The following is a 22,074-nucleotide window of genomic DNA, read 5'->3' on the forward strand; positions in this document are numbered from 1 at the left end:
AACATTTAAGGAAGAAATTATCTACAATCTCTTTGAGAAGACAGAAGCAGAGAGAATACTTCCTAACCCATTCTGAAACCAGCATTACCCTAATACCAAAACCAGACAAAGACATCACAAGAAAACAACAGACCAATATCTCTCATGAACATATATGCCAAAACCCTCAACAAAATATTAGCAAATCAAATCCAAAAAATTAAAAAAGAATTATATACCACAACCAAGTGGGACTTATCCCAGGTATACAAGGCTGATTCAACATGCAAAAATCAACCAGTGTGGGACTTCCCTTGTGGCACAGTGGTTGGGAATCTGCCTGCCAATGCAGGGGAGACGGGTTGGAGCCCACATGTCACAGAGCAGCTAAGCCTGTGCGCCACAACTGCTGAGCCTGCGTTCTAGAGCCCATGAGCCACAACTACTGAGCCCACGTGCCCCAACTACTGAAGCTCGCATGCCTAGAGCCTGTGCTCCACAACAAGAGAAGCCACCGCAATGAGAAGCCTGTGCACCGTGGCAAGGAGTGGCCCCCGCTCACTGCAACTACAGAAAAGCCCGCACGCAGCAGCGAAGACCCAACGCAGCCAAAAATCAATTAATTAATTAATTAAAAAAAATCAACCAATGTAATCCACCGTATCAACAAGCTAAAGAAGAAAAATCACATGATTACATTAATAGATGAAGAAAAAGCATTTAACAATATCCAACACCTATTCATGATATCAAAAAAAAAAGCTCTCAGCAAACTAGGAATAGAGAGGAACTTCCTTAACTTGATAAGGAACATCTACAAAAAAACCTACAGTTAATATTATCCTTGGGCTTCCCTGGTGGTGCAGTGGTTAAGAATCTGCCTGCCAATGCAGGGGACACAGGTTCAAGCCCTGGTCCGGGAAGATCCCACATGCCGTGGGGCAACTAAGCCCGTGCGCCACAACTACTGAGCCTGCGCTCTAGAGCCTGCGAGCCACAACTACTGAGCCCACATGCCACAACTACTGAAGCCTGCACTCTGCAACGAGAAGCCAACACAATGAGAAGCCCACGCACCGTAACTAAGAGTAGCCCCCACTCGCCGCAACTAGAGAAAGCCTGCATGCAGCAATGAAGACACAACACAGCCAAAAATAAATTAATTAAATAAATAAATTAAAAAATATATATTATCCTTAATGATGAGAAACTAGAGGCTTTCTTACTAAGATCAGGAACAAGGAAAGGATCCCCTCTCACCACAACTTTTCAACATCCTACTGGATGACCTAGCTAATGCAGTAAGACAAGAAGAGGAAACAAAAGGTTGGGAAGGAAGAAATAAAACCGCTTTTGTTCATGACAAATCACAGACACACAATTGTCTATATAGAAAATTGTAAAAAATTACTGTGGTACATTGAGACAATAGAATATTATTGAGTGCTGAAAAGAAATAAGCCATCTTTTCAAGCCATGAAAAGACATGGAGGAAACTTAAATGCATATTACTAATGAAATAAGCCAATCTGAAAAGGGTACGTTCTGTGTAATTCTAACTGTATAACATTATGGAAAAGACAAAACTATGAAGACAATAAAATATCCGTGGTTGCCAGGTTTAGGGGGGAGGGAGGAATGAATGGGCAGAGCACATAGGATTTTTAGGCAGTGCAACTAGTCTGTATGATACCATAAAGCAGGGGTCCCCAACCCCCGGGCCACAGACCGGTACCAGTCCGCACAGCAGGAGGTGAGTGGCTGGTGAGCGAGCGAAGCTTCATCTGCTGTCCCCCATCACTCCCCATCGCTCACATTACTGCCTGAACCATCCCCCACCACCCCACATCTGTGGAAAAACTGGCTTCCACGAAACCAACTGGTCCCTGGTGCCAAAAAGGTTGGGGACTGTTACTACACATTTGTTTAAACCCATAAAATGTACACCACCAAGACTGAACTCTAATGTAAACTGTGGACCTCAGATGTGTCTTAGCTCAGGCAGCTGTAACAAAATACCATAGACTGGATGGCTTAAACAACAGACATTTATTTCTCACAGTTCTAGAGGCTGGGAAGTCCAAGATCAAGGTGCTGACAGACTTGGTTCTTAATGAGGGCCCTCTTCCTGCCTTGCAGACGGCTGCCTTCTCATTGCATCTTCATGTGATAGGGACAGAGAAGGAGAGCTCTGGTCTCTTCTTCTTCTTATAAGTACACTAATCCCATCATGGGGTCCCCACCCTCATGACCTCACCTAAACCTAATTACCTCCCAAAGACACCACCTCCAAAAACCATCACATTGGGGATTAGGGTTTCAACATATGAATTTTGTGGGGATACAAACATTCAGTCCATTACTTGGGTGATTTAAAAAATGTTCTTGCTGCACCCACATGCTGGACCGTTTGATAACTTCATCAAATTGGAAATTCCAATAGAATCACATTAATACAATGAAAAAACAGGCACCAAAATAAAGTGGGAATGGGGTACTATTTGTTTCTTAAAACTGTTTCTTTTCCTGTGAAGTGTTCTGAAATCAAAATTTTAATTTTTCAGACCCTATGTACTACCCTGAAAATTATTCTGTCTTAATGAGTTTATTTTATTTCTCTCTCACACATACATACATATAAATAATGTATTGGTGAAAACATCAGTTTGTTCCTGGGCTGACAGTATGAAGTTCTAAAGAATATTTTTAAGCTTCTATCAAAAGGCTAATAATTTTTTAAATGTGCTTATGCAAAGATACGATCTGTAAAAAATGTACAGTAACTCTGATATGCCATTTACTATATCATTCTAAAAATGGTAATACCTCAAAAGAATCCTTCCTGACAACTGGAAGAATATCCTGATACACATAATAAAGATGGCCAGAAATTCTTTTTCCTTGAGAATCAGACTGGAAACCTATTTTGTGAACCACCTGAAAAAAAAAAAAAAAAAGTCAACCCTCTAGAGTCATCTTTCAAGCAGAGAACCCGTAAGGGAGAGTTAAGAGAGAAAGTTATGAGGCTGATGTTGCCTTGGGTTCCTATACACCGCACAGGTCAACAACACATAAGTTGATAGTAAACCATAAGTGCTAAGAAGTGAGGAATGAATACTGCTTGACTAGGGATCTTCAAAACTGGCTTTGCCAGCTCGTAGAATTTCTACATCTCCTAATAGCAGGGAAGCCCTGCTATAAGCCAAGTTTTGGAAATTGAAGATCAGATTAGAATTCCCTGCCACTCCTACTATGGGGCTACCTCAGGACATATAACTTTTTGAAGCAGTACAATATATTAAGTCAAATAAGAAGAGTACCAGTTTTGTGTGCCATAAATAATATATAGATTTTCATTCTCTTGAAGCCTAAACGAAGAGTGTGTGTTTTGAGGGGGGTTAATCTAACTTTTAGTGTTTAGGTAAACCATTTAAAAACAGAAGTGCTTCTCTAAGAGGCTAGAGAAGACATTCACACAACCCAGAAGCCATTTTAAAAAGTATTCATCCCACTCAGTGTCAACTATCACTGTCTAATATGTTTTGATATTTTTTCCTTATAGAATGCCAAATACTGAAGTTCATAGTAATAAAATATTACTTCTAAGACCCATATTACCTATGAGATTATAAATCTGTTATTTAGCCTGAAAATAGTAAGAAAAAATGAAAACTTACACTGAAATATTGTTTGCACAATCAATTCTAATGACTGGTTCACACTAACAAAACTAGGAAAATAGTAATTCTATATAGTTTGTATAATAAATAAAATGTAAACACAAAATATTTCAATACATAAATAGAAGCTTTACACGTCTAAAAGACAGTACATATATATAAAATATATCTCTACAATGTAGTGAGATCTATAAACTACTGTAATTTTCATTATAAATTATACATGCACTTCAATACAGAAATATATTTACTCCAACATTTTAATTTCAGACTCAACGTGCATGGTGGTATGGTAGACAGTAATTTTATATACCAAATTCTTAGTAATTCCTTGTTATTAGTAATTCAATGGGTACAACTGTGATATGTTCAATTGTACCCAATTCAATGGGTACAACTGTGATATGTGAACAACTGTGATATGTGAACAACTTCTTAACTTCTTAACCATGGCAAAAGTACTATTTAAAGAACATAAAGATAAATATTCATGTTCCATTTCTTTATAGGCAGTTAATACTGAAAAGAAATGGGAAGATAACATATTTTGAATATCCTGGGTCTTGAGCACCAACTCTGTAGAATGGTGTGGGCCAAAACGAGGGGTTTCTAGAAAGGCAAATTACTAGGTTATCATCCCATTTCATAATTCACTGAAAGTTACTTTAGAAGTATTCCCCCAAGGCAAAATGTATCTTCAGGTGTCTCTAAAGTTAATAACTATACTGCCTCTCAATATTTCAAAGCTTGTATGACAAATAAATCTCCACTTTAGACACTTTCAAACATGGTCTTTATATACATATAAAATGGGACAAACTAACAACTCAGAGGTAACAGAAAAACAATTGAAGACATTTATTCCCCTACTCAAAGGTGAGGAAGAATACTTAACTAGATAAGTGCTAAAAGGGTAGGAGTTCAATATTTAATCCCATAGCAGTGCTTGCCTATTTTATCATTTTGGCCAGCTGTATTAGTTATTTAAGGAGAAGTTCTTTAAATAACCGAGTCATTTAATGGGAAGCTTTATGTAATTTTAAAGTGACTTGAGAAAAATCTATTCTTTCTGAAAGTTGATATGAGGTGTTTTTATATATCTATCTATCTTTAGGTTGGGGAATCTCTAAAGTCCTTGGGGTAATTTCTTATTCTCCTCAAATTTGTATAATCTTTCCAGTAAAGAAGACACAGTGAGTTAAAGTCTCTTACAATTATACTTACTTTCAGAAAGTAGATTTTTTTTCTGCAGCTTATAAGGAAATGAATTTACGTTAATTTACAAATATAAATACAAATGAATCTGCCATTAACATCTTCTTCCTATATATCTCATGCCATACAATCAGTTTAACATAGAATTTTTGTTTCAAATTTTATCTTCTAAATCAAGCCTCCAATCTGGGGGGTAAATATACAGTCTGATTAAAATGTTTAAACATATTAAATACATAGAGTATACAACAACTTAATTGCTACTGATCCACTGATACTTATTTTCTGTTTCTTCTTTTTGGGCTCTTTGTTCTTCTCGGTGATTAACTGCAGTCCAAAATGTTATTTTTTTGAGTACTTGTTGGAGAAGTTTAGGAGGTAATAAAGATATCTGACTTTCTAAAATTATAGCATTTTTACCAATGCAGTCAAGGCATGACCTGTAAACAAAACATAACAGAATTATTAGTTTTTGAACCTGAACTTATAAAATATTTATAGGTAAGTAATATACAAAATAAAACTATAAAAATTTTACACGATTATGTACTCCCCTGGTATTGTTTGGAACATGACAGGATATATATTCTTTCCACAGCACCACAGTAATTGTATATTTTTATAGCATGGGGACCATATCTGACCAAAATCCAGGTACAACTTACCATGCATAATGTTCTTTAAATAAAAAAGATTCAGACTTAATTCTGAAGCAGGTTAGTCTGAAGCAGACCCCTTTTCACACATCCTTCCAGCCCAATAACAATTTACTCCTCTCTGCGAGCTGTCTTCTTCTTCCATCACCCCAAGATGCAGCACCTGGTGTCCATTTTATACCCTGTGACCCGGCCCTTCCCGTACCCCCTCCAGAAACGACTACACTGGTCTGATGGACAGCCACCCTGAGTCCCAGCCTCAAAGGCAGGCACATGCAGTCTGTCTTTGCTCTTCCTCTCATTTCTATACTGGTTCAGCTTCCCTATCACTGCTTATCTCCCCTTCCAAACCTCTCCTTTCTGCTTTTTGGAACACCAGCTGTGTCTACAAACACCCCTGCTTCCTGTGACTTTCTGTCTTTGCTTTAAGTGAAATCTAAGAAAATTGCTTTGTGCGCAGCCTTCTGGAGGAAAGAGGACAAATTTCCCCTCAGCTCTGTTTTCACAGTCAGGAGCCAGTATTAGTATGTATTCTCTTCGCCCCTCACTGCTGCTTCCAGGCTGCGATCATTTTGCCGTCGGGTGTTGCCATCTATTAACCTCCCGCTCATTCTCCCCCATCGCTGAGGATTCTGGCCCTGGACTCATCACAGTCTTGTCTCTTGACTGATTTTAGCATCTGTGTGGAAAACCCTTTTTACTCTTATGACCTTACTCAGGACAGTTCCACCTCTGAAATCTTAAACTTCCATATCCTCCTCTTGGACCATAAGCCTGTATCTTTTTAACTCTTACACCCCTTTACTCCTTTGACTCTTCCCGGTTCTCCAAATAATAAGACCCCTCTGGTTGTGACTTTCTTTCCTATCCGGCCTGTCCACATGCACTTCATAGTGCATCCATGTGCACGTTCCTGTCCACATGCACTTCAATCTCCTGCCAGCAATTTTCATCTCCTTCTCCACTGTCCCTCTGTTATGCCATCCTGGTTAAACTCCAACCACGGATAAACTCAACCATCTCCTTTCTGCGCTTGCAACCTGGCTTCTTAGTGCGGCTGGAGAAAACCACATTTCTGCAGACGTGGCCCACAGCATATCGATTTGTTCCATCTCCGCTGAGCCCTCCTGAGTGCTCGGCACTACGATGTTACACATCCCTTGGCAGCATTCCGCCCCCAGCCACCTCAGCGGCTATGTCACGTCTTCATCGCCCTCCTTAAGTTCACATCCTTACCTCTCCTCCTCCTCAGACGACCTCACCATCAGCCAAAACCTTCTCAGTGCCCTGCCCCCAACCAAGAAATTCATCTATTTTCATAGCTATACTTCCTTCTTTCGCCATTATTATTATCCCTTCCTCCAGTCAAGGGATAATTCTATTACCTGTTTGCTAAAATCGACCTCCTCAAGAGCCTACTCCATTCATTTATTCTGTTTCCAACAACTTAGTCCCCGATGGCTGCTTCCCTGAGCACAGAAACAAATATGCTCACTCCTTCCCGGGTCGTGGTGCTCGTCCCCAGAAGTCATCCTGGCTTCCCCCTTTACCTTACCAACCTCTTAGTGCTGCCAAACTCCACGGCACTTGTCAATCCAGATGTTCCGCGACCTCCTTACAGTAAGCAGATGCTCCATCTCCAGTTCTCTCCTCGCTCAGTTTTTCTGCTCCCGTTATCTCCTGCTTCACCTCTAACTCTGGTCACTCTCCTGTGCCTCCTTGTCCTCTACCTTCTCTTCAAATGTTATGAGTTCTTAATGCTCAGCCGTTGGCTTCACCCTTTCTCTCAAAACTCTTCCTGGGCAGAGCTAACCCATACCCATTCACACTCCAGTGATTCTTAAATCTTTATGTCTAGCCTGGACCTTGCTCCATTTATTCAGTTAGTAACTATTTAATGGAACGCTCTGTTGCAAGTCCCATAAGCACTTCAAGCTCAATATGCCCAAAACCAAGTTCATCATTTCTACCCCATCCCACCTGCAAACCCAATGCCTTCTCCATACTCTATCACTAATTCTTCCCTCTTCTTTCCCTTAGCATCCATTCAACTACCAAGTCCATTCAGCCTGCTAAATATCTCTACCTCCCTCCCTTCTCCAGCCCCACTGCCACTTTCTAAATCAGACCCTCACTTTGTTCCTGATCAATGCAACAGTCTCTACTAACTTTCCTAACGCAGTCACTTATCCCTCCAATTTCTCATCTACGCTGTTGCCAAAGAAATTTTATAACTTATAATATGATCATCTTATTCCTCTGCTCCAAATTTTTCAATGCTTCCTGACCTCCTACAAGATAATGTAAACTCTTGTGCATGAGAGACACAGGTGCTAGATGACATACAGTTCCTGATTTCTTATCCAGCCTCATTTCTTACAATTCCTCACCTCATACTTATGTCCCAGGAATACTCAAGAATTCAGTTTCCAGAACACACCATGCCTATATATATATATATATATATATATATATATATATATATATATATATATATATATATATATAAAAGCATGTTAGTGCAAGATATATATATCTTGCACTAACACGTTTGCACTGCTTGTTCACAGTAAATTCTTGTCTCAGACTCTTCTTCCTCTGCAAAGACTTCCCTAACCTTTGCTATCTTAACCAAGGGCCTTCTTCTCCAGTATTCTTATGAACTTTGTACATGTTCCTCTTAAAGCAATTTTATTTTTCTATGATAGTTGTTTGAAAGCCTGCCTTCTATATTCTTAGCAATTTCAGGGAAAGGTCATGGCTTTTCATTTCACAGCACAGTGCCTTCCCATACTAGGCACCCAAATATTATATTTATTGATCCCTGCATATAAAGAACTTGTAATCTACTTAAGGAAAGTGGTTATGTTCACAACAAAAGTTAAGTAACAATACAAAGCAGGATAAATCATTCCACCAGTTATTTCTAAACTTTGCAAAATGGAATTACCTTCGGTACTTTAAAAAATCCCAAAGTACAGACCGTACCCCAGACCAATCAAATCACAATCTGTGGGGCTGGAACACAAGCATCAATATTTCTTGAAGTTCCCCATGAGATTCTGATGTCCAGACAAGTTTGGAAACCACAGCAGTTACAGAAGGAGTGGCTAAGAAAAACTTCAGGAATGTCCAGTTTGAGCTATGGTTTTCAAGTGGTTTAAGCTGTGGAACGTCTAGAAGTTATAGCACACTCCTTGACACAGAGCATGTGAGCTCCTCTCTCTCTCTCTTCCCCTCCCTCCCTCTGTCCCATGCCTTCACCCCTGTTATCCCTGCTGCATAAAATACCCACACGTGTTCACTAGACAACTTCTTCACTCAAATCCCTCCTCCTGACTCTCACAGGCAGAAATAGGGGCTTGCTCCACAATCCACCCACTAAACTTTGTATATATTCCTTTTAAATTAAAAGCATATCAGCTAATACACTGTAAGTCATACCACCAATTTAATAACAACTTTGGGGTTAAAAAAAGAAATTCTACTAAACTAAATTCATATATATGTGTGTCTATTACTAGACACACTCTGATTTCAGAAAAGTTAAAATACGAAAAAAGTCAGGCCTAGAATCAAGGAAATACAGTATGTTTAACATTCCTACATGAACTAAATTCAGTTTTACAAACAAAACAAAAATGTGACTATACTCTATATTTTAATTTTTAAAAATCACATTGGTATATGGTTCATCATTACAAATTTTATTATACTCTTAGGAAGATGTAAATATAAATTCAAGTAATAATCTACCTGAAAAATATTATAACGTTTCCCAAAAAGGAAGAAGAAAGAAATTATCATACATTAATAACATATATGTTTTAAAGTAATGAATTTTCTTACCTGAGTAGTGAATAAGGCTGTGTTTGAAAGATCAATAAATCATTACAATGACCCTAGTCAACACAAAAAAGGAGTTATCAAGACTTTTGATAAAAATAAAATACATTAATAATTGGATATTTTTATTGCATAAATGTAAAAGAAATTATGTAAAGCAGCAAATAAATCTCTAACTATTCACACACACATACACACACACACACACACACACACACACACACACACACAAATGTACACATACCTGCTAGCTACACAAACTTTAGATACGTGGTTACCATTTTTTCAGTGACCAAACGTCTACCTAACCACAGCCTATATAAATGAAAATTTTAAAATCAGAAACATGTTTTCCCTTTAAGACAGTGGTTTCAAAATGAGAACAGTAGTGGTTTTCAAGTTTTTTGGTTTTTAAGCAGAACTTTTTTCTTCCAAATGACTCATTTTAAAATCTCTTTATTCTGTCCCCCTTTTCCAGGTGAAAGATTCTCTGGGAATTCCTAATTTGAAAATCACAGATCCAGAAGATTTTTTGGAATAATGACTCTCTCATCTAAAAGTTAATGTGGAGGAGTCAGCAGAAAATTTTTCTAATACTTTCAAATAGGTCTTTAGAATTTCATAATTTATGATCATGATTTTAATCAGAATTCATATTTTAATGATAAACTTTGTATCCTAAATAAAGCTTTCTAGTGCCAAGAAAGAGAAGACAAACCACAAAAGTTGCTTTTTAAGTAAAGTTGTGGTTTTAATCTTTTATTGAAGCACTGAATTCTCAGCCAAAGAAAGTTCTAAAACTTTCACTACACATAACATTCAAGTTGGAGACCTCAGAACCTCAAAATAAACCAAATTCCCTGGAGAAAATCCACCTTATCTCAGGGTTCACCACTCCATAGGAACAACTCTGGAGATAACTACGCCTGAAGAGGTGAAAGGGCACTGGGGCCTTCTGGTGGGCTCTGTCTCGTTGCAGCCCATCCCTGACGGCTCAGCGCCTGCCATTCCCAAGTGTCCTATGCAAACCAGGGCGATCAATCCTGAGCTCCTGGCCCATCATGTACAGAATGTTAAGTGTGGCCATCTCTCTGAATTTCCCAAGGTGCAAGGAGTGGAAGAACAATACTTCCCAAATGCTACTCGTTTATTCCTTTCACTTTAGTTTTATCAGATTTTAAAATGAGAATGCGTTAAACTCAAATGTAAAACAGGGGTGAAGCAGTGGCAAAAGGCACATAAAATAAAAAAAAAAATACACTTTAAACATTCTATAGTAGTTTCCTCTTGAAGGGAGAAGCTAGCCTTGATAATGTTCTAGTTATAAAGTTAGGTAGCAAATTTCACAAGTACTTATTATTATACTTAGTAGTTTACATATACTTTATATATATTCTTTATATGCACCAAATATTGTATACAAATACTTTAATTCAATAAAATTATCAACACTCGGGACTACGGGGAGGGTCAAAGAGAAATGAAGATTCATCCTTTAGAAGCTCTTCTTAATAATTTGACTAATGAAGTTAATAGACCTATTTTGATTTGTAAACCCCAAATATCCTGCAATGCTTCACAAAAGCCACTCATTCTGAAGATTAATCGTACAACAGTGTAACATTTCATGCCCTTCCATATTTTTCAATGTGGGAGTATCAACAATCTTTTTGAACAGCCATTTAGTTTGAATAACACAATTACTCAGAGGAAATATTTAGAATTGAAATTTTCTTACTGTATCCAAGGAAAGTAAATCATCTTTGCTCCCACCAAATACCATTATTTCATTTTCTTTTCCCAAACAGGCTGTGTGCCATAACCTATGATTGAAAATTAGAAACAGTGAAATACTATCAAGGAAGAAACTGTACATTACATATAAACCAATTTTAAATTGCACACTCTAAAATTTAATCTATTTCAAAAGGGGTATGACTGAACTTGAGCCTTTGTCATAACCTCAAAGGGGTTAGAGTTTAAAGATTTCTCTAGAATTATTAGAGAATTAGATTCTAGGGTTCATTAAATCACATTGTTTCAATGAAAGAGAGGCTTCCCTATAACTCTTTCTTATTATATCCTCCGACCTTTTTCTAAACTCTTTATCTCACAGATATTATCATGATATAAAACAATTTTAAAAAGAACTGATCAGCCTATTGCAGAAACAGTTTTCTTATTGCTATCTGCCACGATGCTGTTCTCATCATTTTGACTTCCTTCCCTGTTCTCTGGTCCCCACCACCGGACAAATCCAATTGGTCATTCTCTTTACATTAATCTTGTCGCACTACTTATCACCCTGGGTACAGAATACCACACACGTTCCTTATTTCTCTGTCTCTAATCTCTTCCAGCTACTTATAGCTGATAAATAATATTTTTCAAATATTTATTGTTTTTAACCATGGACATTTCCTGATCAGGAAGCATCTCTGCCACTTTTCTCAGCCAAAAATTTATGATCAATAGCTATTTTTTTCCCACAAATTTTAATTCTTGCCTTTCCCCAAATGAACCCTCTATTTCAGCCAAGTCCATTTATTCCCTAAGAGAAAAGCTTGTACCACTTTCTAGGCTTTTGTTAGTTCACCCTGCTTCTTGGGCTTAAAATGAGAAGTCTTTCTCTCAGAGCCTTAAAAACAGGCTCAAAAAAAAAAAAAAAAAAAAAAAAAACAGTGTTCCAAATACCACCCAGATTGGTTCTGTTACCCTCTCTGTCCAGCACCTTTCAACATTTATGTGCTTATTTTATAATCTCCTAACTCACATTTGAAGACAAATTGCTCTATGTACTACTTTAATTGTTTGATGTAATTTGTCTCCTAACTCCCTACGGAGACTATATACAAGGTCCTTAAGGTCAAAAATGGCCCCAGTGGTGTAAAGCCGACTGTGCCTATCAACTCCATGTTCAGTGATATCACATTGGCCACGGTGCAAATCAGCAAATGCTACAAACTAGGGCTTTTCTTTTTTTTGGTTTTGTTTTTCCTGGAGAGCGGTTGTTAACTGTTTACCAGCACACCACTGGAATTTGGGTAATCTAATTTTATATTCTTAAAAATGCTTAATAGGGTGTTCTGCATCCAGCAGGTGCTCAAAAACTTCTGATTATCAAAAGCAAACACAAAATACTAGCATAATTTACTCAGTGATTAAATAAACAAATTATTTCATAAAGAAGCAGAGCATCTAATGCTGTTTTGGAAATGGTCTGATAGCTCATATCCATCTCTAATTTCACATTATTTACCAAAAATAATGTTACAGTTTTATAAAATTTAATGTTTCTGTGGGTCTAACTGAGAAAAAAGTACACATAAATTTCTCAATTTTAGAAAATAAATTATAAGTTTTACAGAATCATTGCTTTGCCTCTGAGAGTACTTGATTACTTTTTTTTTTTTTTGGCCGCAGTGTGCAGCATGTGGGATCGTAGTTCCCCAAACCCGTGCCCCCTGCATTGGGAGTGTGGAGTCTTAACCATTGGACCACCAGGGAAGTCCCACTTTTCTTTCTTTCTTTTTTTTTTTTTGGTACGCGGGCCTCTCACTGTTGTGGCCTCTCCCGTTGCGGAGCACAGGCTCCGGACGCTCAGGCCCAGCGGCCATGGCTCATGGGCCCAGCCGCTCCGCGGCATGTGGGATCTTCCCGGACCGGGTCACAAACCCGTGTCCCCAGCATCGGCAGGTGGACTCTCAACCACTGCGCCACCAGGGAAGCCCCCACTTTTCTTAATAGACCAAATTGCTGAAGCATCGGATGCCCAAACAATTACATATTATCATGTCTTTTATTACCACATAACTTATTTTTAGTACATTTATCCTTTTAATTTCCACAAATGCAAACAATTGGCTTATGCACAATTTGTTTAAATAGTTTTCTCAAACAATCATGACACATTCAAGGACAAATGCACTTGGGACCCAGAATAGGACTGAGTCATTAGAAATTTTGTTTGTGAAATACTCTGCCCAATTCTCCAACTTGTATGTTAGAACATAAATTGACACAGATCTTCAGCAACACTCAGATTATGCTGTGGGGTTGGGGATGGGGATTGGAGGAGGGACTGAGGGAAGGAGATCGAGTATAACAAATTCCCTCATAGGAAGGAATAGCTTAATTTCCAGGACAGAAAGCCATGTGTAACCTTGGAAATACTCATGAATCCAACAATGCCTAAGGCTCTATATATCAACACCTATGGGACATCTTTTACAGACACACAAAAAAGGGACCTTGCTGATAGCCACCTATATAAGCGATCAGATATGGCTACATAGATGGCTATTCACCCAAGCACAGTTCTAAGATGACACCTGGAGAAGAGGGTGTTACACTGTAGGACGGTGGTTCTCAACCAGGGATGATTTTGCCCCCAGGGGGACATTTGACAATATCTGGAGATATTTCTGATTGTCACAATTCCAGGTGTGTGTTGGGGGAGGGTGGGGGGAGTGGGCGCAGTACTACAGGCATCTACTGGGTAAAGGCCAGAGATGCTTCTACACATGCACAGGATACCCCTAACAGCAAAGAATAATTTGGTCCAAAATGTCAATAGTACCAAAGTTAAGAAACTTTCCACAGAATTACAAGAGGAGAATTGGGCAGCTTACATTTCAAATTATAACTTGGAAAAGTTTTCACAATATACATTTAAATGTTAAGTAAATTCTTACTTTCATAAAAAATTAGTATATATACACATATATATGTTCTCCTTACACTAAACTGTATCTCACCTGTTCTCCTCCTCACCTCATACCTGAAGATAGATCTGCCTCTGTCTTACCTGCCTTAGGAAAACTCTGGCCTGGACTTCCATCATCGAGGAACACTGGAAAGCCTTTCCTGCCTTGATTTTGGTGACATCTAGCTTGCAACCTGATGTTCTTTTTTACAGACAGCTTATGTCCTCTCACAGCTGCTCTAAACTTATTACCTAAACATTCTAATAAAGCATATGATTTACATGACACATTAGCTGAATTCAAAGAAATCTCTTTACATAGCTCAGTTCTAACTATATATTACTGATAATAGTTCTATGGCTCTAAACATTCTAATAAAGCATATGATTTACATGACACATTAGCTGAATTCAAAGAAATCGCTTTACATAGCTCAGTTCTAACTATATATTACTGATAATAGTTCTATGGTTCTGATTACTCATTAAGGATTAAAATATAAAATAGGAGCAATTGAAAATTAAACATATTCTTACCACCACTTTGGTCTATAATTAATTCATTCACACAATCAAACAACTGGAAGAGAACTAAGAGCTCATCTAGTCCAACTCCCTCATTTCACAATGAAGAAATTGATGCTCAGTTTCTTTAAGTGACTTTCCCAAAGCCAAAAAGCTAAGTGGTAGCTGAGCAAGGACTAGAACACTGGGCTCCTGAATTTGATATAAAACTCTTTAAACAATATATTTCAAAAGATCCAGAATTGCTAAAATAATACATTCCACTGAATTTTTATACATGAAACTATAAGAATGTAGTTATGATACACATGTAGTTATGATAAACTCTAAATGTATTGTGCATATTAATATAGATATATACAATGATATATGTATATATATTTACATATAAATATTTTCAGGGCTTTTTCTCAAGTAAGTTACTTGTTATTAAATGTCTGAAATGCATATCGCCTTATGCATTAATATATCATTGACTAACTTCACATTAATATAAATAATCTATAGTAAAAAATATTCTGAAATACATGGCATGAAAAAAATAAAATTACTAATCATAATGATTATAAGGTACTGAATTTGAATCTCCTATGAATATATATCATACTATTCAATCAAATAAGAAAGAAATACAGTACGAATGTGATTTTCTTTGCAGTCTAATAATAGTATATTTTTCTACAGTTTTTTACTCTATAATATACCACAAACAACTGTTTCCTTTTTTAAGAAATTTACATTAATGAATACATCGTACAGTTAATAAAGAAAAATAATAATCTGTCATCTACTTGATCAACATGAAAGAAATTTCCTCATTAAATTGCTCTAAATCTCTTCCAAACCCAAATAACTACTACTAAAGCCAACCTCATTCTTGTCTACTTATTAAAAATATTAACATTATATCATACTTTCAATTTCTTAGCCTTTTCACATTTATCAGGCAAGATTATACATTTACCTAAAAGAATAAAATTTTCAAATATACAAATACGGATAGAAACTGAATAGTTCCTTTCTACAATCAGATACAATTAGAATTATAGTTAAATTATTTGGGTAACATCACACTTATTTGAAAGATATCCTTCCTGATGGTTTCTGGTTTTAACGGCAAACGCTATAAATTCAGTGCTACATTTAAAACTTTAAAATTCTTAACTATTTTACTTATTTGTCAACTTCTAGACTCACCTTGGTTTTGTTTTAGGTAAATGTGTAAGCTGTTTCCAACAATTTGTTAAGACATTATGAATCCAACCATCACCTGCAATATTATGACAGTTCAGAAATTAAGATTAGGTGTTTGGGATAAAATTTTAATTTTTTCCCCAAATTTATCATGCTACATTTATATGACTATTTTTTGTGCATGTGCATATTTTATCATAAAAATTCTCAAACATGTACAAAAGTCAAGTGAACATGACAATGAACCTTCACATAACCCAGATTCAACAACTACTAAGATTTTACCATATGTGCTCCATTTATCTCTTTTTGTTATTCTTGTTGCTGAATTCTTCTAAAACAAATCCTAGCTCTTATCATTTTCTCCAAACATATTTCAGTGAGCAACACTAAAAAAAATTGGACATTTTTTACACAGCTACCATGTTATTATCACTTAACCACAATGCCACCGTCACAGTCAACAAAACTAAAAGTAATTTCTCGGTATCATCTGATACCCATATGACCATTTCTTCAGCTGAATCTTTGAGGGAGGAAACTGACTAGACTAGGAGCTAGGACATTTAATTCTCCATAGTTCAATGATGAAAAAAAGCAAATAGGAATTTGAAACAGTAGAGCTCATGAAGATACGATATTAAACAACTCTTAGTGAAATGGATAGATTTTAGGATTTTTTTTCTTCCAGTTTTATTGAGATATAATTGACATACAATACTGTATATATTTAAGATGTATAGATGTTAGTTGTTTGGTTTTTTTTTGTTGCGGCACGCGGGCCTCTCACTGCTGTGGCCTCTCCCGTTGCGGAGCACAGGCTCTGGACGCTCAGGCTCAGCGGCCATGGCTCACGGGCCCAGCTGCTCCACGGCATGTGGGATCTTCCTGGACCGGGGCACGAACCCGTGTCCCCCGCATCGGTAGGCGGACTCTCAACCACTGCGCCACCATGGAAGCCCGATGTTAGTTTTTAAATTAGATTCCAAATCCTTTTTAATTAAATACCCCACAAATTAGAGAAGTATAATAATCTACAGTAACTAACATCCCCTAGAGGAACTGCTGTTCCTCCAGCCAGCATCTGGCATTTCTTGGCCAGAAGACTGCCAGATACACAGTTGATGCTCAATAAATTTTTGTTGAAAAACAAATAGTTGTTTTTCGATCCTATATAAAATTATATAAATGGTTTTAATGGTATATAAAGTTTCTTAAGAAAAATGTCTCTAGCTATAGAAAACTTCTGTGTTAAATTACAAGACACTTGTCAAACTAAGTGGATATTCTTGGTCACTTGTCTTTCTTGGTGCCACAATTATACTAGTGAAAGAAAAACTGTATTACAAAAATCACAGCCATTGGGATGAGCAGTAACAGGAGTTTAAAAACTCTAGCTAAGCACTTTCCTTTATAGTTCTGGAACAAAAAGAGAAGCAACTGGCCTTCCCACCTTGTATTTCTAGAGCTTCCTGGGAAACGTTCCTCTTCTAATCCCCATTCTAGCCTATAGTATAAGCATCTGGATCAAAAATTAGGAAGACACAAAATCAGAAATACTATAGTTGAAAGGGTCTTTAATTCCTCTAGGTTCAACCACTTTTCCTTTCCCTACACTAGGAAACAGGAGAACTTAGACAAGCAAGGGTACGGAAGGAAAGGGGCCTTCTACTTCTAATTCATGATGCAACCACATAGTTGGGGATAAAGGTAAACCAGAAAATCAGAAAAGTAAAAATACCTTAAGTATCAAATACAATCAGGTAAAAAAAGAATAAAATTTTAACTGTAGGTTAAACGTTAATCAACTTACTTAATGGAATATTGTCTGCACTTAGTCCACCAAATAGGAAAAGCGTATCATCAGCTATTGGTGTTAAAGTATGCCATGACCGATGTTTGGGGTTTTCTCCATTAATTGGAATCCTGTGGTGAGGGAAAAAAATAGAAGAATCTAAGTACTGTGTTAGTCAAAACAAAATTTTTAATTTTTCTGATCATCTCAGATCTCAAAAGAAAAAACTGCCCTCCCTAGTATAAAAAATTTTGATTCTACTAATCCTACCTACAAGAATATTTTTAAAACATTCTTAAATTCTTGAAGAATTTACACAATTTCTTTCCATTTAATGTCTATCCCATGTGGCCAGAACACAGACTGAAAATTAAAAAGTCAATTCCTAGCTATTCACAACGCATACTGAGCATCATTCCTACTGAAACCAAGCTGGACCCGGTGGGGCTCCTGGGCACAAGAGCCTTTTCGTGTCCCCTTCCCTGAGTTCCAAAGGGTAGGTTCAAACAGCTGCTAATCAGGGAAGGGAAAGGATGCAGACAGAAGGGAGGAGCAGTCAAGAAACAATAGTGCAGCCTTTGGGCAGGGTCCTGGTTCTGCCTCAAGGGATACACATAATATCTTTGAGCTCTTCTGCTGAACTGAAACCTCCACCAAATGCAAGATGTTAACTACATGATGAAGCATGTTTCATTCCAGAGAAGGTCACAGTTTGCCCATCACCACCTGACGCCAGATGACCTCTGGATTGAAGGAATGTGGGCCCTGCACGTACCCTGATCCTTATCAGCAACCCTGCCCCTGGACTATAAGACTCCTCACAGGCTCCCCCTGGCTGGGACACACAGTTCTGAGGGCATTAGCTTGCTGTGGCTCCCTTTGCGTAGCAAAGCAATAAAGCTATTCTTTATTACTTCACCCAAAACTCTGTCTCCGAGATTTAATTTTGTGTCAGTGTTCAGAGGCTGGATTTGGCTTCACTGTTAGTCAATCAGTAAGACTTCCTCAGGTTTTTAACAGAAATATTTTCATGTCTGTCATTTTTTACTGTTGTTTCACATTTAATTTTGTATTTTCAGCTGACTTCCTTAAGGATATTATGGGATTTTGTTGTTGCTATTGCTGTTTACTTTGGTCTATTTATTGTAGAATTTCCCGAAAATGCTACTCTAACTTCACAATAAAAGTATGCAAGCCACTCCAGATCCGGGATAAACCTCTAAAGATTTCAAACAAATACTGTAATATTCTTAAAATAAAAACAGAAATAAAAACATAAGCACAGGGACTTCTCTGGCCATCTAGTGGTTAAGACTCCATGCTTCCACTGCAGTGGGCATGGGTTTGATCCCTGGTCAGGGAACTAAGATCCCACATGCCACATGGTGCAGCCAAACAAAACAAAACAAAACCATAAGCACAAAACTTTAACTAATTTAGGAGGTGAGGTCACACCATTCTCCAACATTCCGGAATGCTCCAGAATAACATGGGCCGTTGGTAGAAGATGTAATTTATTTTTTCCAAAATGGAAATATTTTTACTGTTTTTGTTAACTATAAAAAACATTTGGGTTACAACACATTCAACAACCACAAAAATAGTTTTTAAAAGGGACAGTTCTCCTATAATCCTGTCCTCCAGCAATAAGAAACATTAATAATTTGGTATATATCTCTCCTAACTTTAATGCACATATAAAGACATTTATTAAAAATATCCAAATAGGATCATATACTCTGTTCAATTTTTTTCATTCAACTAATATATTTCAGAATATTTCCATGAAGCATATTGTCCTTTGGTAATGGAAGTACAGCAGCTCATTGGGCAAATGCACCATGATTTAAACAACCCCCACTTACGGACATGAGGGTTGATGTCATGTTTTTGCTTTTATAAATAATGTTGCAATAAACATCTTTGTTGTGTGTGCACACACACATACATATATGCACACACATATAAACACTTGTCCAATTTTTGTCTTAGGAGAAATTCTGGATCAAAGTAGAAATTCCATTTTATATTTTAAACATATTACCAGACTACCTTCCAGAAAATTATACCAATTTAAACTCCCACTAATTGTGTTACAACCTAGCACAAACTGATCATTTGTAATTATTTTTATTTGGTAAGTGAAAACTATTATTTTTATTTCAATTTCTTTAATAATTTATGAAGTTGGACATCTTTTAAAAATAATTTCTGCATATTTGTATTTCTTCTATGAATTTGCTCATTTCATGTTCTTTGTTCACTTTTATTGGCCTGTTTGTCTTTTTCTTACTGATTTTCTGAGTTCTTATGAATCTTAGCCCTTTTGGTTACAAATACTGTAAATATTACTTCTAGTTTGTTTTTTGTTTGCATTTTCCAATTTGCTTTTTAACTTTTTGTGGTATATATTTCTACACAGAAATATTTAATTCTTAAATGGTCTTATCAATCAGTCTTTTAATTTTGTGAATTTTGGGTTTATATCATCTTTATAAAAGCTTTTTCCATGCCAAGATTTTAAAGATAATCTGCTATATTTTCTTCTAGCCCTTTTGAGGTTTTATTTTTAATAATATTTATACTTTGGCAAAATATATAGGTCTGATTCCAAATCATTACATGAACAGCTGAATTGATAGCTAAATATATTTATTCTATTGCTAAATATATATTATGAGCAATAAAATCAGAATTTGACTCACTCGGTTATCTGTTGACCTGTGATGACCCCATTAAAACTTCATTTGTTCTACTGACCAGTCCTCAAGAATATGTAGTATAAAACCAGTACTTTTACATAATCAATTTTCAACTGCTAGTGTTCTCATGTTTTATATAGTCCAGTTAAAGAACGAACTCTATATTGAAATCTATATATTCCTTGCTTAAGCAAAAAATCTGAAGGGGAAGAAAATATCAGTTCAGTTTTACAGATCCAAGTTTAGGTTATACCATGCATGTGTGCACACGTCTGTGCAGGCAGACACACATACACACACACACACACACACACCCCACACACAAAAATGCCTACAGATTAAAACATACTTAAATTTCGAACTTACCTTCCAGACCAGGTCCAGGTATCTAAGTTTAGATAGTGCAAATCATTCATCCTAGTTTGCTAAAATAAAAGTGTATGAAATTGGTCAGTGTTTTACATATTTCATGGGCTAAAATTTTGGTTTTAAAATAAATTCAGATTAAAAATGGATTAACTCTATTTTACTTAACATCAGAAGTTTATATATTGGGAAACAATGCTAAGCATTAATAAAATTAGCATAGAGCTACCAAATTAATGTGTAAAGGGGGAAGGGAAAAATGAGTTTAAACTAACAAGCTTTAGATAATAAGAAATTAAACTTTTCTGATAAATCACTGAAGTGAAGGATTCTCCCCCATTAAAATATGATTTATAATCACCTGTGATTACTCATGTATGGTCCGTTTAGGGAATAGAAGATTTTAAAAAGTTATTATTGAATGACATTTTAATCTCTAGACTATTTGAATGTTCAGCTATTCCACAAAATCAAAGGATCAATTTTTGTAAGAAGCATCAAAGATTAAAGACCATTTTCATAAAAATCACTAACCAAAACTCGTCCGCCAAAGATATAGCCCTTATTTCCGAGAACTGCACACGTATGCGCGGCTCGTGGCTGCGGTGGAACACCACCCTGCAAGCAGAGATCAGAAAATGGAGAGCAAAGGCTTGAAACATCTATAATGAAGTCACATTCCTATGCTCAGTATGAGAAATACTTGACTGCTAAGTTACCATTACCTATGTAACTTAATTCAAAACCTTAATGCAAAAGCTCGTTCTCAATAGTAATAATTATAGACAAATACTACTCTTAAGGAATTACATTTATTCACCCTGATTTTTACTTTTTTTTACAATATTGACTGATTTATTTTTTTTTAATTAATTAATTTTTTTTTTGCTGTGTTGGGTCTTATTTGCAGCATGTAGTATCTTTTATTGTGGCACACGGGCTCTCTAGTTGAGGCATGCGGGCTCAGTAGTTGTGGTGTGAGGGCTTAGCTGCCCCACAGCAAACCAGGGATTGAACCCACGTGCCCTTCATTAGAAGGCAGATTCTTAACCACTGGACCACCAGGGAAGTCCCTGATCTTTACTTTTTAAAGTGTTTTTCTTAAATGCCTGACACTATTTGGCAAAATAAGATTTCACATAGGGACTTCCCTGGTGGTGCAGTGGTTGGGAATCTGCCTGCCAGTGCAGGGGACATGGGTTCAAGCCCTGGTCCGGGAAAATGCCACATGCCATGGAGCAACTAAGCCCATGCGCCACAACTACTGAGCCCGGGCGCCTAGAGCCCGTGCTCCGCAACAAGAGAAGCCACCGCAATGAGAAGACCACAGTGAGGAGCCCGTGCACTGCAACGAATAGTAGCCCCCGCTCACCCCAACTAGAGAAAACCCGCACACAGCAAGGAAGACCCA

General features: G+C 36.9%; 1 protein-coding gene across 1 annotated transcript in view; it reads right to left on the reverse strand.

Moving 5' to 3' along the window:
- Window positions 1–3,893: 3,893 nt before the first annotated feature.
- The window catches only part of KLHDC1 (kelch domain containing 1), a 52,447-nt gene continuing 34,266 nt past the window's right edge, over window positions 3,894–22,074 (reverse strand). Inside the window, exons 7-13 of the mRNA XM_082649122.1 lie at window positions 21,198–21,281; window positions 20,664–20,722; window positions 17,614–17,726; window positions 15,804–15,876; window positions 11,115–11,199; window positions 9,380–9,432; window positions 3,894–5,314 (exon numbers count right to left, since the gene is read on the reverse strand). Of these exons, the coding sequence (XP_082505248.1) occupies window positions 5,128–5,314; window positions 9,380–9,432; window positions 11,115–11,199; window positions 15,804–15,876; window positions 17,614–17,726; window positions 20,664–20,722; window positions 21,198–21,281 (654 nt within the window). The 3' untranslated portion in view covers window positions 3,894–5,127. The remainder of the gene's footprint in view (window positions 5,315–9,379; window positions 9,433–11,114; window positions 11,200–15,803; window positions 15,877–17,613; window positions 17,727–20,663; window positions 20,723–21,197; window positions 21,282–22,074) is intronic.

Source organism: Grampus griseus (assembly GCF_964374135.1).
Source record: "Grampus griseus genome assembly, chromosome: 2".
NCBI classification, from domain to species: domain Eukaryota; kingdom Metazoa; phylum Chordata; class Mammalia; order Artiodactyla; family Delphinidae; genus Grampus; species Grampus griseus.